Below are 14,937 nucleotides of genomic sequence, written 5' to 3' on the forward strand. Positions count from 1 at the left end.
TGGTTAATTCTGCGGCTGGGTGCAGGGGGCAGCTGGGGACAGGATCCCGTTCCCCCTGTGGGCTCAGGGTCTGCGACAGAAGCAGCTCAGTAGTTGGGCTCCTGATAGCCCGGTGACATCTCAAACACCTCATTTCCACCTAACCGAGGGCTTTGGGAAGAACAACCTGGGGTCAGGCAGGTGAGCTGATGGAGGATGGGGATCTCAGCCTTTTGGGGGAAGGATGCTGCGGGTGGAGTGGGTTCCCAGTGAGGCTCCCACCCGGGGCCTGTCGGGGCTTCCCAGGACAGAGCAGGAGCCCAGGGCTGCCCGCCCAGCCCTTCACCACATGAGGAAGGAGCAGGGAAGGCAGAGGAACAAGGAACGTGCCCCAGCCCTGTGGGCTCATTCATCCTGCTCCCGGCTGCAGGCAGCCCTACCACAACGCCGCCCTTTGCTCGCCGCGATCCACCCGGCTGCACGCCCGCCTCTCATCCCCTGCCAGGGCCTGCTCTCCCGAGGCACCTCGAGCACAGCCTGCAATAAATCAGCCTGCAGCCTCCATCCAAGACACGCAGAGCCTGTGCTGCCCTGCTGAAACACGAGCGTGGAGCTTTTGGTCTGAACACCTGCAGAGGGCAGGAAACTGCGCTGCCCTGGGGGCGGCACTGCCTGCTGGATGAAAGGCATGCTGCTGCTCTCAGACTGCCTTCTGGATGGATCGCCGTGCTCCAGCAGTGATCTTTTCCCCGTGCAGGGCAGGAGCAGGCTCCCACGTCCCGTTCCCTCAAGCTCTCGGGTGCCTTGGTGCAGCCCAGCGCTGACAAAGTGAGCTTGGACCCGCAGGCCTCTTGCATTCGGTGGTGCGGGTGTTGAAGGTGGCCTTGCAAAATGACGTGGTAAGAGGCCAGCAGCAACCTCTGCACCCAAGGGTGGCTGCAGAGAGCCCTTGGAATGTACACATGGTGTGGGAGGGATGTGCCTGGGGGCTCCTACCTGACCCCAAGCACCCAGGGAAACGTCTCCAGTAGGAGGGATGGGCGCAGGTGCGATGGTGCACCAGCACATCCAGCCCCAGGGAGAGCACAGCTCTGCTGGTCGTGGCAGGAAGGGCCACATCATGAAGGACCACATCAGGAGGGACCACAGCAGGTCCCTCCGCAGCCCCCCAGCCCCTCTCCCTCTCCCCTTGCCCACCGCCCCAAGCTCCCCATGCTGCTCAGCGGGCACAGTCCTGCTTGGGGAAGCTGGAGCTGCAGCCAAAACCACGTGGTGTGGCTTTGTTTGCTGCTGAGACCTTTTCTTTTAGGTTTATTTTCACATGGATCCTCAGACTGCAGAGACAGGCAGGATAGTGAGAGCTCCAAGAAAACAGGAAAAAGGCAGGTTCTCTGGATTTCTATTTTTAACACTGCAAACAGCATTAGTGTCATTATATTTAGAAAAAAAATTCAGAGCGTTTCCTGGCTCCCCTTTCAATACCTTCAGCTATTTCCTTGCAGATGTTTCCAGGGGCCAGCGCTCCGAGGCGGGAGGAGACAGGCTGGGCTCTCGCCCTGCAGGCTGGCCCAGGGAGGGGAAGGTCCTGCGAGGGGAAAAACGGCTCAGAGCAGGTGTCCGTGGCCATGCGTGGGTACGGAGATGACAACCAGGCTGTGCACGATGTGATCAGGTCCCAGCAGCCAGCAGCTCCATCACCTCCTCACGGGCACGTAGCTGTTGTGATGGGAACCATCCCCACTGGAGATGGGCAGCAGCAGCAACAGGAGGTCTGAGCAGGCACGGGGAGATGGCAGAGCACGGCACTTGCTGCTCAGCTTCATGTGCCACGCTGCTCGGGGGAGCTTCCCCCAGCTTTGACAGCCCTCGGCTCGCTGCCCTGCACTCGAGGAGTGCGGTCGGCACAGGGCTTGTGTTTAATTCCCCGGCAGGCGAAGCACAGCTTCTGGAGGGCAGGCAGCAGCGTGGCTTCGCGCGGGCGGGCGGCAGACCACATCTCAGCAGGACAAGGGGGTGTAAAGAAAACTGGGGTTTGATTGCAGCCAGCTTGTGGCTGCAGAGCGTGCTGAGAACCACTGGGAAGCGGCGCTCCTAACCCCAACCCTGCTGTGCTGCGCGTTCCCAGCAACGTCCCGGCAGAGGGAGGCCAGGATTTCTCCCTGTGGCCTGGGGAGCTCTGTGCTTGGGGGAGCAGACACCAGAAGCGCAGCACGGACAGCGTGCACAGCAGCCAAAAGCACCTGAAGTGCATCCTCCAGCCGGGCTGCGAGTGAGGTCTGGGTGCACAGAGCGCTCTGCCTGCACTCCTGGCCTGGCAGCACCTGCAGAAGACTTGTCCTTTGCCCAGCCAGAGCAGATCTGTGTCCCTGCTGCTACACTGTGGTTTCTGGAGCCAGGTCCACAAGAGGAGCTGCCTCCTGAGGTGCTCCCTTGGGGCTCTGGTAACACCAACCGGGTGAGGAATCCTGGCTGGAGCAGGACGAGCGGAGCCACCACCGCCAGCCCTGTGTGGCTGGGTGCAGGCAGACCCCACAGCCAAACCCTCCTCTTCTGTATTTCCCCCCAAAGCCCTGCTGCAGGTGAAAACTCAGCCTCAAACAGTCTGTATTTAAGGACTCCAGGAAGGAAGCCTTGCAATTCCCGGTACAGCCCATCCCGTCCCAGTTTCCAGTGTGGCTGGGGTGCTGCGGCCAGCTGGGTGGGGTGCTGGTGCTCAGCAGGGTGGTGACGCTTGGTGGGGCAGGGTGCTGGGTCTGACAGGGTGCTGGGTCTGACAGCGGTGCTCTGTGGGCTCCCCTCACCCCAGGCTGCCCGAGCCCCCTCCTGGAGCTCTCCAGCAGCAGCCCTGGGGGAGCAGAGCTCAGGGGCACAGCTGGAGGCAGGGAGGAGCCGATCTGCATGGAAGAACCAGAACCAGCCCAGTTAAACAAGCAAAAAAAGCAACCTGTGGCGAAAGGGTCCGGCTCAGAAGTAGACAGAACCCGACACATCCCCCAGAGTCACAGGGAGCTGCTTTGCTTTCCTGTGGTCACCACAAAGTGCCCCATGCAGAAGAGCAAAACCTTCCAGAGCAGCCTCCCCTCACCACCGAGACACAGGGAACCTGCAGGGACCTCTTTCCGTGGCACAGCACGGAGTTTTGTTGGCCAGAGGGCAGGGCTAGCATGGTGAGAGCCAGCAAAGAACTGTTAAATAAGAGTTAAATAACTGTTAAATAAAGAGTTAAATAACTGTTAATTAATGGGGAGTTTGTTAAGCCAGCATCTCATGGGAGTACCATCAGGGCAAGGCAGGTGGTGGCCGTGCCTTGCAGCCTCACCCTGCTGGCTGAAGGTGGAGATGTCACCAAAGAAGGTGGAGAAGACACCCCAGGAGATGGAGAGGACACCCCAGAAGGTGGAGAGAACACCCCAGAAGATGGGGATGTCACCCCAGAAGGTGAAGGTTCCACCCCAGGAGGTGGAGATGCCACCGTGCAGCAGCAGCTCAGATCCGCAGAGCAGCGTGGGCTGCTGAAATGTCCATCTTCCCGCTCCTCCTGCTCCAGCAGTCCCTGGGGAGCTCCCAGCCCTGTCGTTCTTCATCTCCCATCGCTGCCTCTCCACATCGTGGTGCCCAGGGATGCTCTGTGGAGGAGGAGAAGAGGAGGAGACCTCTGCAGGGGGGTGCCCAGTCTCCCAGGGGATCAGCAGGACAAGAACCCTGTCACCCCCTTCCCTCACCACCTCAAGGAAAGCACCGCTCTGCAGGAGACCTCCCCGCCCTGCAGGGGTGCCAGCCCCCCCAAAGCCCCCCAGAACAGGGGGGGCAGCGTGAGGCAGCCTGGCTGCGAAGGGCCAGCCTCGGCTCTCGCCTTGCGGTTGGGGTGTGAAACCAGCCCAGCCCAGCCGTCTGCTCACTCCTAATTAGCATCGGGACCTACGTGAGGTAGCCACCTCTGCTCCTTCTTGGGGGATTCTCGTTAGGGGCTGTGGGTTTGCAATTAGCCAGCCGCCCCCCTGCCATCCCCCCCGCGGCAGGTCTCCTGCCCATGGGCAGCCTGACAGCAGGCAGGAGCCCGGAGCCAAGCACCTTCTACAAATCACCCTGCATAGCTCGCATTCCCGGCCGGTTTATGAGCCTTTCAGCTCCTCGTATTGATCAGGGCTGGAGCCGGAGTAATTACGTTCAGCAGAAATCATTTCCCCTGATTTTGAGTCATATTTGAGCCGGTGCCCACCTCCTCCGCTCACCCCTCTTGAGGCAGGCAGCGCTCCGCTCGCTGGTACATACTTTCCGGGCGACATCGTTGCTTTTATAACCGTAGTGAGACCCAGAGGCTTGTTTTTCTCGACTGGATCCCACACACACACTCAAGGTTTCGGCCGTGCCTTTATTGCCCTGGCTGCGGATGAGGAGAAGAGGAGCTGGTTTTTGGGATGTGCGTGCTTGGGAGATGGCTCCGGCATTGGGATGGGGCGTGGGGGAGTGCTGGGGGCCTGGGACCCCTCTGCACACACAGGCAGTGCTGCTCTCAGACTTCTTAGTCTGGTGGGATGCTTGTTTAGGAGATGCAGAGCCAGCCCGGTGCTGGCTTCATTCCTTGGGTGCAGGGAGGAGGCAGGGCTCGCCCCAAAGCCTGCAGTGTGAGCCCCAAGGAGCGGCAGCATCTCCTCTTCCTGACTGGTTTTGGACAGCAACAATTTGGGCTGGTGGTGAACAAAGCAGGGGTGCAGGGTGGGTGGATGGGCAGCTCTCCCATCCTCCTCACAGTGCCCACGGTGAGCCCTGTCAAGGTGCCCAGTGCCAAAGCTGAAAGCCCTTCTGTGTGCTCCTCCACCCTTCATGGGTGCTGAGATGTGCCCATTGCACAGGGTGCTCGGCAGGTCCCTGCAGTGCCCGGCACCTCCTCTTCCTCAGCATGGGTGCAAGGCTCCTCTAGGTTCATGCTCAAGGTCTGCCAGGCCCTCAGCCCCTGCAGCCCGGTGCTGCAGGACGTGGGGAAGGGGTGGGTGCAGCAGGGCTGAGCACCTGGCCAGCTTCTGGAGAAGGAAACGGCCACAAAATCACAGCCACACCTCGTGCACCATCCTGCAGGGGCCTCGTGGAGTCCCGCACCCAGGGCCTGGAGGACGCACAGACATCGCCCAAGCTCTCCCTCCAGCAGGCAGAGCTGGCTGCGGTTCGAAGGGGAGCTTGGTGAGACCCCAAGGCACCGCTGGCTCTGTGCACGCCTCTGCTTGTAGCACTGACGATGCTGCAAGAGACACGGCAGTTGCCTGAGAACACGCAGCACACCCCACCAGGACAAGAACCAGAGGAAAAATATGGCTTATTTTAGCCTGAAACCACAAGAAAAAACAGAGATAGCCGAAAAGCATGAGCAATTTGATTGGGAAACATGAGTTAGCCATGCAGCTCGATGGAAAATACCAAGGGTCTGTCAGGAACCACACAAGGTCAGGGTCTGGGTTTTATATCTTGTCTGAAAGACAAAACTTGTAGTGAGATTTTAAAAGAAGCTTATGCTTGGTGATGCTTCGTACCAAAAATAAACTCTCCGAGGACCATAATGTTTGATACGTGATGATTTCTGACAGTTTTCCAAATAATAATGGGAAGACTCATCGGGCTGAGGTTTCCAGACTTTGTTTTACAGAATTCTTATTCCGTGGGTTATCTGGATGTTTAACTTATGGGGACGATTACGAATTGCTCGTCTGGACTTCAGCAGAGAATCTCACAGAATTCTTGCCCAGGGTTTGATACGCCTATTGAGAAAGAGCTTTCTCCTCTCACAGCAGTTGATACATGGCTGGGCTGTGGTAGGGATAAGCCCTCTGTTTGAATTATGAGCTTTTCCCATAGTTTTGGCTAAGGAAGCCATTTCTCAGCTGTGATAGTCCATTCACTCCCCCGGGCAATCTCTCAGCTCCTTCCTCTTGGCAACTGCAGGGTTTTGGTCACGAGCACAGAGACCCATTTATCACCTTCTTTTTAATGCAATCTCCTTCAAAGCACCCCAAAAACAAGCCAGGACCATGCTCCCATCCAGCAGACCCTTTAGGGGTGGCAGAGGGCTGTGCTCGCCCCCAGCCCCGTGCCTGGCAGCCTGCAGGGGTCGGCCGGTCCCAGCCAAAGCTGAGGTTTCTGCTGCCGTTGCCTGACCATCAGGAACTGGACGGCAGCCCTGAATTCTTTTCTCACAAGTCACTTGGCCGGTCACCAGATGGTAAATACTTTCAGTCTCTCCTAGCCCGGGCTCGGGGTGGAAGCAGTGACCTCAAGGTAAAGGATTGCCGGGCCCGTCCCTTGCCCCTCGCCATGGCCAGTTGTCCCAGCCCGCTCCCACCCCGGTTAAGGTGCAGGAACCAGGGGGGGTAAAACTGGCTGGCTGGGATGGAAATGGCCATAACCAGCCCTTGGCTCTGCTCTCTGAAGCTGGAGCAGGATTCATTCTGGGTAGGAAACAACTTCACCATCCTGCCAAAAACATAGGTATTTCCAAGGTTCCCAAAGCCAGGCTATTTCCAGAAGTCTCATGAAAAAGAGCCAGCAGCTACCCCTAAGGGCTCAGCAGCCAGGGGAGACCTGGGGTGTCTCCTCTTCATCTTGGGGCTCCTGGCTCTCCTGAGCGTGATGTCTGCCCAGTTTGCCCACCAGTGCCACCTGCCCTCCTGCAACCACCCTGCTGCCCTGGCACGGGGATTGCGCCTCGGCTGCCAGGAGCAAGGAGAACGTCTTCTCCTCCAAGGTGTGGGGCTGCTCTCGCTCTGCCTATGACAATTTCCCTGTTCATACAAAGAGGAATAGACCCAGCAAGGAGCAGGACAGTCTCGGTGCCCAGCAGAGACCGACGTCCAGCCCTGCTCCAACTTCAACCAGCCCAGGGGACGCCCAGCACCTGACACAGAGCAAAAGTGGGGAGACTCCGAAGCAAAAAGAAGCTACAGCTTGTTGCAGATGGGTGCGATTCCAGATGAGCAGGGTGCACGCTCAGTGCTATTCACAATGGCACGTTAAATGGCACAGCCATGAAAAAAAAACACACAGCTGTCTAAAATGTAAATTCGCAGGGTGAGTTCCTTCATTCCTATAGAAACAGCAGAGTCTGCCAGCGGCTAACTCAAAGGAGACGTACTCAGATCCCTGTATCAACTATTTTCTTGCACAACTGACCACAAAAAAAAAAAAAAAAAAAAAAAAAAAGCTGACAATAATACCATGGAAACTGTGGAGCACAACATGTGGAATTAATTAGTAGCTATGAAATCACACGCATGGTACAGGACACATATGGGGTACATGCTCCGGATGGGAAGGGTTGTGAGTGAGTATTTAGAAAGTGAGCTGTTAACGTGCTGCTTCATGAACCAGAACCTGTGCGAGGGCTCCTGCGCTGCCCCTCGCTGCCCACAGCCCCACACGGTGACCTGGGGACATGGGGACACCATGAGCCTGGGGACATGGGGACACCGTGAGCACAGGGACATGCAGGCAGAGCCCCGTGGGTACAAGACGAGGCTTTCCTTCCCTTATCAGCACGTGATCCCAGTTTCTAACTGGAAAATGAAGCCATGCCCATTAATCTGGATTTGCAATAAACAAGCCCGGGATAATGAATTGAATTCCCTGTCCCCTGCAGCAAGGCTACATCAGGGCTCTGGCTCCTCTCGAGCCACTGCTGGTAGAGGCACCGCGGCTGCACCGCTCCTCGACACAGAGGGGTGACCAGCAGCACGGGCTGCCACAGCCTCGTTAACAGCCCGACAGCAGCTAACGAAGCAGAACCAGAGCAGAGAATCCTGGCGGTGACCGCAGAGCTGGCCCTGCAGCCTTCCTGCCCTGCCCTCCCCATGCTCGCATGCGGCAGCTCTGTGCCCGGGGGGCTGAGCTCAGGGACGGCTCTGCAGGAAACTGGGGACCTGTCACCCGCTTCGAAGTCCTCGTGGACTCGGTCACAGCTTTTTCAGGAGCTGAGTTTGGGTTTACAAGGCTTGAAATCAGCAGTGCCAGAGTTGCATTTCCCAGACTGGATTTCGGGTGGACAGCTACCCCAGACCTTTCACAACCCTGAAGAACGGTGCTGGCTCTGTTTGGCAGCCAACACGTAGCAGGCAGAGGCTTTGGCCATCTCTGCGGGCACCGTGGCCCCCTCTGCCATGCCCACATCCCTGGGGACAGCGTCCCTTCCCTTCGCTTGCTCTCCTGGCAGGCAGCACGCTCTCACCTTGAGGGGAGTGGAAATGTCAGCTGGAATGTCGGCTGGAAAAAAAAAAAAAAAGAAAAGAAGCAAATCTTGAGGCTCGTCCAAACCTACTCCTGTTTATATTGGAGCCTGGGAGTGACATCAGAGCAGGGAGAGTATAAACACCAGCAGGACCCACTCAGGGCTTTAAAGCCCGCAAACACGCTGCTGCCTCTGGCCGCCCGGGGGGCGATGTGCCCAAGTGCCGCGGGGCGAGCAGCATGAGGCTCCGGCTGGAGAAACAGCTCCTCTTCCTCTCCCTGCTCTGCATCCTCTCCAAGGTAAGGGAGACGGGGCACCGGGTGGCTGTAGCCTCATCGGGGAAGCACCCGGCTCTCCCAAAAGGAGGCTCAGGCTCCGGTGCTGGCTCGAGCCCTAGCTCCCGCTGGCAGGCAGGCTGCCTTGCTGCAGCCTCGCAGAGGCAGAGCTGTGCTTGGGAGAGAGCTCGAATTAATCAGCGGGGTCTTAATGCTCGTGGGCCAAATGCCGTCATGGTGCAGGCAGGAATGGCAGCGATGTACTCTGCTCGCTCGTCCCTTCCCTGTGGCTCCGTGCCAGCTCCCACAGGTTCCTCGCTCTGTGCTGGCCGGGCAGCGAGCACCAGCCCCAGGGGTGCCCAGCCATCTGCTCATCCCAGGATGCTCACACGGAGCTGTCGGATACCTCTGACAGGATTTGGGTTGTTCTATGATTTGTTTTTTCCCTCCTTTCTGCGTGGCATCGCTCCCTGTGCAGAGTTTTGAAAGGCGGGGGGGGGACGCGCAGCTCCAAATTCTTCTCATCGCTGCTTGAATCCCAAGTCAGACATTGTGCAGGCAGGGACATCTCAGCAGCTTCGTGCCCATTTCACTGCTTTCCCAGGCACTTAAGATCTCTAATAGGAGCCACATTGTCATCTAATGACGAGTTAATTACAGGGAGCAAGGGGAAATGGATTAATGGAGTTGGCTTGGCTAATCTCTCTAAAATATTGTTCTGTAATAGAAACCTGAAAGATGAAAAATGCTCTTGGCTCCCTGTTAAGCTGTGACTGAGGAATGGCTCCTACCCCAGGAGTACTCGGTGAATTTCTGGAACATCACCAGCAGCCTCTTGTCCCCAGCCCAGACCTTGCCATCATATCACAGCTGGTCCTCCAGTCCCTGCCCGGGTCTCGCTGGCTTCTGCTGCTCATTGATAAAACTGGAACAGGGATTGCCCAGCCCTTTTTGGGCATATTTTATCTCTAATTCCTGGCACTGACACTTCTACAGGTCAATAAAAAAACATCTGGTGAGCTGAACTGCTGCAAGCAGGTGAGCAGACAGCACACCTGTACCCATCCCTAGCTGGTCATGCCAGGCTTGATGCTGGAGGGAGAAATTCTAAAAAAGAGAGGAAGATGGTTTGTAAAACCCATGTGCTCCAGCTGAATCCATCATCTCCTGGCAGGCTCAGCAGACACCCATGTCTGGCTCAGGACAGGGCTGGTTTGAGTTGCGCATTCACTGAGCAGGTGCTGGAGGTGCCATGGGCGTAGTGCTGCAGGAGGGGAGCACGGGGCTCACGTGCAGGCAGGGCTCACATCCATACCGGCATTGTCCGGGCCAGGATTGGAAAGAATTCGCTTCCAAATGGCAGGTCCAAACCATTTGGCTTCAGGCCCAACATGCAACAGCCCCAGCAGCCGTCCCTGTCGGACACGAGACGAGCGCTGCCTGCAGAAGCTGTTAGTGCCGGGGTAATGGTGTGTGCAGCACAAACCACGGGCATGAGCACCTACCTGCCTGGGTCAGCCCCTGCAGGCACGGCCCTGGAAAACAGCCAGCAGGGCAGGCAAACAACCGTGGTGCACAGACCTGCCAAAGTCATCACTCCACGTAGCTGGGAGGAGAAATTCGGCTCCCAGTCCCTGAAAGCCCATCTATCTACGTGCTCCTCACCCAGCGAGCCGGGCAGAGGAGGCAGGTGGACCAGAAGGGACAGCAGTGAGCTTCATTTGGCTTCTGCTCCCCCACTGCAAACACGTTGCCCCATGTCTCGGCCCAAATGAGAGCTGTTAAGCCTCCATCATGCAAAACGTGCCTCGTTCCCCCTGTTTTCCATGGGAGCTGCAGGTGCCCATCACGCCCTACGAGGACGGCACCATTCCAGGCTGCCTTGCCGTATTCCTATGGCTGTGTGGAGCCTCCCTCCACCAAAACCCTGCCCCCACCCCACCGTGACCGACATTCAGAGCGGGTTCCCTGGCCGTCCTAGTGAAATAGCAGCCGTCAGCCAAGCAGCCAGCGATGGTTTTGTCCCCGCAGGTGTGCGCCCAGCTGTGCCGCCGGCCGTGCTACTGCCCCTGGGTGCCTCCCCGCTGCCCCCGCGGCTCTCCCCTGGTCCTGGATGGCTGCGGCTGCTGCAAGGTGTGTGCACGGCGCCTGGGAGAGCCCTGCGACTTCCTCCACGTCTGCGACCGCAGCCAGGGCCTCGTCTGTGACTACAGCACGGGCACCGGAGCCACCTGCAACTGTGAGCACCGCAGCGCCTGTGTCCCCCCCCCCAGGAAGCCCTCAGGCTCCAGGCACCGTGGAGCCTGCGACCAGCGACCTGGACACATCCTCAAGAGCAGCTCTATTGAGGATGATGCATGCAGATGGCCTTGGGGCTGTGCTGTTCCTCCAGCCAGTGGTTGCTAGATGGGTTTTGGGGGTGATTTGAACCAGGGTGGGGATGCTGCAGTACCAGTCGCCCTGCTGGGGCTGGAGGCTGAGGTGCTGCAGAGAAATTTTTTTTAAGTCTGAAAACCCTGAGGGATATAGGCAGAGCCAGAGGGCAGCGGGTTTCTCACCAACTGGTGAGCTACTGCTCTGAAAAAAAACACGTGAAGAGCTCAGCAGAGGGAGCAGGGAAGGGGAAGAGGGGTGATGCACACACTGCTGCAGGTGATCAGCAGCAAACCCGCACCCACCCTGCAACTCTGCCCCTTGCAACCCCTAGCCACCCTTTTTACCCCTCCGCCCTCCCCCCCTTACCATTACCCTGTCCGTGACGGGCTCCGGGGCTGTCATTGCAGTTGAAGATGTGGAGGAGGGCTGCGAGGTGAACGGCCGGGTCTATCGGGACGGGGAGGTTTTCCAGCCCAGCTGCAAGCTGCAGTGCCGCTGCTTGGACGGGGGCTTCACCTGCGTCCCGCTCTGCCAGGAGGACGTGCGCCTGCCCACCCCGGACTGCCCCCACCCGCGGCGCGTGGACATCCCGGGCAAGTGCTGCCCCGAGTGGGTCTGCGAGGCTGGAGAGCGGCTCCAGGATGCCAGGGCAGGTAAGAGGAGGACATGGTGGTGAGGGCTTGGAGAGCACCAACAGGAGGCACCTCGCTGCACGTCTCCCCACCATGCAGGATCACGTCGCAGCACCCATCCTGGCACGCAGCGTGGTGCTGGGCTCCAAGCTCTCTTTCTCCATCCTCTGTCTCCATCCAGCCCCCGCAGCAGCATCCCCGGTGGTGCCGTACCCGTGCCGGCCGTGGGGCACGGAGTGGAGCGCCTGCTCAGCCACCTGTGGCGTGGGCATCTCCACCCGTGTCTCCAACCAGAACCGCTCCTGCCGCCTGGAGACACAGAGGAGGCTCTGCATGGCCAGACCCTGCCCGGCCCTGCCAGTGGCACCCCCTGCGGTAAGCGAGGGCCTCGGGGCAGCCAAAACCTCGGGGCAACAACTCTGACCAGGAACGGGGTGTTCCAGCCAGCACGAGTACCCGTGCACACCCCAGCCACAAGCCAAACCTATCCCTGGGCAAGACAAACCACCTGCTGGTGGTGGGTGCGCTTGGGACGTACCCCAGCCACCCAGCAGCAGGAGCAGCCCTGAGTTTGGAGGCTCTGGATGTCTGAATCTGAGAGCATCGTGGGTCCCGTGTGGCTCTGCACCCTGCAGCCGGGCTGGACCTGTCCCTGTGGCAGAGGCTGTGCTTGCAGCTCCTGCCTGGGTACACTGGGGCTGGGCTCTTCTATCCCTTTCATTAGCCTGGCACGACCCTAGTGTAAGCACACTGCACAACTGCCTCGATCACATGCAGCCAGCACTTTCCTGCTCCATGTGCCCCTGCTGCTGCATGTCCCAGCTCCCCAGACGCGGGGAGCATGTCACCACCCCTCCACCACCCCATCACTCTGCTCTGCCTTTCCAGAGGGGATGAGGAGGGCGTTTGTGGCCATGCCCACCCTGGTTGCAGCCTGGAGCCAACGCCTCGCCCCGGCAAAGAGTCTGGCACAAGCCCATGGCACCGTGGTTTCAGCGGAGATGGAGGACTTGTCCTTGGGGAAACTGAGGAAGAACTGACAGATCTTGCCTACAAAGGAGGGTGGAAATAGGGAACAGGATCCCTACGCCCACCACGTGCACCCTGTTGCCCCAGGCCGGGTTACTGGGCAGCATCCCCAAGTTTCTTCGGCTGCATGAAATGAGGAAACCTCGTCCCAAGCATGAACCCACCTGAGAAGCAGGGACTTGGTCCTTTCTTGGGCCGGTGGGGCTTTGGAGAGGGCTGGGCAGTGCTGTTCCTGTGCTGAGCACCACACACACCGCTCTGCTCTGTGGGGGTTGGCACAGGGAGACCCCCAATGGGACTCCCAGTGCCAGGGCTCGGGCTGTGGGGCTCAGCAACGCGCTCACCCATCCCACTGCCAGGCAGCCACCGTGTGCCTGGGTGTCAGCAGAGGCATCCCTGTGGCTGCTCGCATTCACCTTCCCCACATCCCTCCAGGATCAGCAGGACCCTTCCTGCCCCGCCTGGCCTCCTCCTCCCCAAAGCCCCGGCGGTTTGGCAGGGCTTTGGTGAGCGAGGAGCTCAGACAGAGGAGGCACCGCTCCGTGGCACCAGACACCACCAAGCACCCAGGCACGTACCCCCAAAGCTGAGGGCCAAAGCAAAGGCAGGAGAAGGGAAAACAAATTGTGACAACAGGCTGGAGAGCTGCTGAGCAGCTCTGCGTTTGTTTTTCCCCAGCAATAAGCCTCATGGGGGCCATGCAGAAACGCAGCCCAAATGCCCTCTAACGGCCTCGCTGAAGTGAGCAGAGGCATCGCACGGCCCATGGCCAGGAAGCAGTGGTCTAGGCTGTGTGTCCAGGCGAGGGATGCATGATTTGGGTGTGTATCCATGGAATTAAAGTGTTGAAACCTCTGTGGCAGCGTGTCGGCCTGGATTAAATACATCCCTGGGCCAGCAGCAGGAAAAACCAGCAGGGCTGAGCAGCTGCTTGCCCGCTCCCCCAGTCCCTGAAAGTGCTGAAAATAAATGTCAATGGCACTTTCAGCCACCTCTTTGAGGAAAAAAAAAATAATAAAGAAAAACAAAATCTCGCTGCTCACGCAGTAAAAGCAAAACCTTGTTTACAACGAGAATTATTTACCGTGATCATCTGGTGTGCTGCCCGAGTGCAGATCCTTAATTCAGTTTGCTATCGGAACACGGCAAACCTCTGGCAGGCAGCAAACTGCAGAGTGAACCTGGCCCCAGCCACAGCTTTTCTGGGCCTTTTTTCTTTCTTTTTACTTCTGTGGTGGCTGTGCCACAAAAGCTGTGACATGAGGCTCACATAGACCTTAAAACCACAATGTTCCTCTGTTGACACTGAGAAGACGTGTTCAGTGTACTGAAAATTCTGTTTTGAAGCCAGTTCTCATGGTGGGACGAGGCCACTAAGGTGATTTCCCAGCTCTCAGCCACCTCTGGATGACAACAAACACTAAAAAGGTCACTTTTTAAGTGGCAACCTGCAAATCCCACACAGCAATGACTCTACACACCTCTTTTTTCATTTTTGTTTTGTTTTCCTGGCAGCAAAATGTCACTTCTCCCTGATTCACTCCGCAGAGAACACCTAAACAATAAGTTAACGAATCCAAATAAATCAGAGCTATTTCTCCCCAAGGAAAGAGGGAAATCGACTCTTGAGTTTGGATTGTGAGGCTCACAACATTTGCCGTTCCCCCTGAAGCCCTGCTGCCCTGGAAACATGCCTTTGTGGGGTTTGTGCTTGTCGCAGCCCCCGACACCGTGATTTCTGGGCTTCGCCTGCCCTTCGGGGTGTGGATGCAGAGAGTTTATCCCACAGATAATTGTGGTCACCCCTAAAGCTCAACCCCAACCCCAAGGAGAACCCAGCTCCCCTCACACGCCACCACCACATCCGTGCACGAGCAGTGGGTGATCCGGCTGCGCCCGCGGTGAGCCATGCATCGCAGGTCGTTTCCTAGCAAGCACATGTAGCCTCCGAAAGAGAAACTGTGAGCCACTGCATGAGTAAACACCATGCAGAACCTTTTTTTTTTTTTTTTTCCATCCGGTGATTTTTAAACATGTGGAGATGGCTGGGAAAGGGCTGGTGAGCCTCTCGGTAAAACTAAGCACTTTTACATACCTCCCTGGGCACAAGGGTGCAGTGCTGAACAACAAAACAAGATTTTTTTGCATTTTTGGTATTGGTGCACCTCTAGTGTGAGTGAATTTCTGGACGGAGTGGCATGCCAGGAGCACAGTCCCACAAATACCCCACCCTGCCATGGTTGGAAAAGCCGCGTCCCCACGGGAACCTCTTTGCAGCTGCACACCCTGGGGATGCCTGCAGCCCTCAGACTTCACCCCACAGGCAAGCAATAACAAAGTATGGATCAAAACTACTCAGAGGAGGAGGAGGATTTCTGTCTGTGTTTGGGGGAAGGATGTAAGATGGGCAGCAGCAGTAAGCTGTCACGGGGTGCTT

At 57.9% G+C, this 14,937-nt stretch overlaps 1 protein-coding gene across 1 annotated transcript; it reads left to right on the top strand.

Moving 5' to 3' along the window:
• Window positions 1-8,367: 8,367 nt before the first annotated feature.
• Window positions 8,368-13,090, top strand: CCN5 (cellular communication network factor 5; the record flags this gene model as incomplete). Its single annotated transcript, XM_084296902.1, has 5 exons — window positions 8,368-8,487; window positions 10,495-10,702; window positions 11,247-11,492; window positions 11,653-11,846; window positions 12,860-13,090. The coding sequence occupies exons 1-5, from the start codon at window positions 8,428-8,430 to the stop codon at window positions 13,088-13,090; spliced, it is 939 nt and encodes a 312-aa protein (XP_084153028.1). The 5' UTR covers window positions 8,368-8,427.
• Between the last annotated feature and the right edge of the window lie 1,847 nt (window positions 13,091-14,937).

This window comes from Netta rufina (genome assembly GCF_964035555.1).
Source record: "Netta rufina genome assembly, chromosome: 16".
Lineage (NCBI taxonomy): Eukaryota > Metazoa > Chordata > Aves > Anseriformes > Anatidae > Netta > Netta rufina.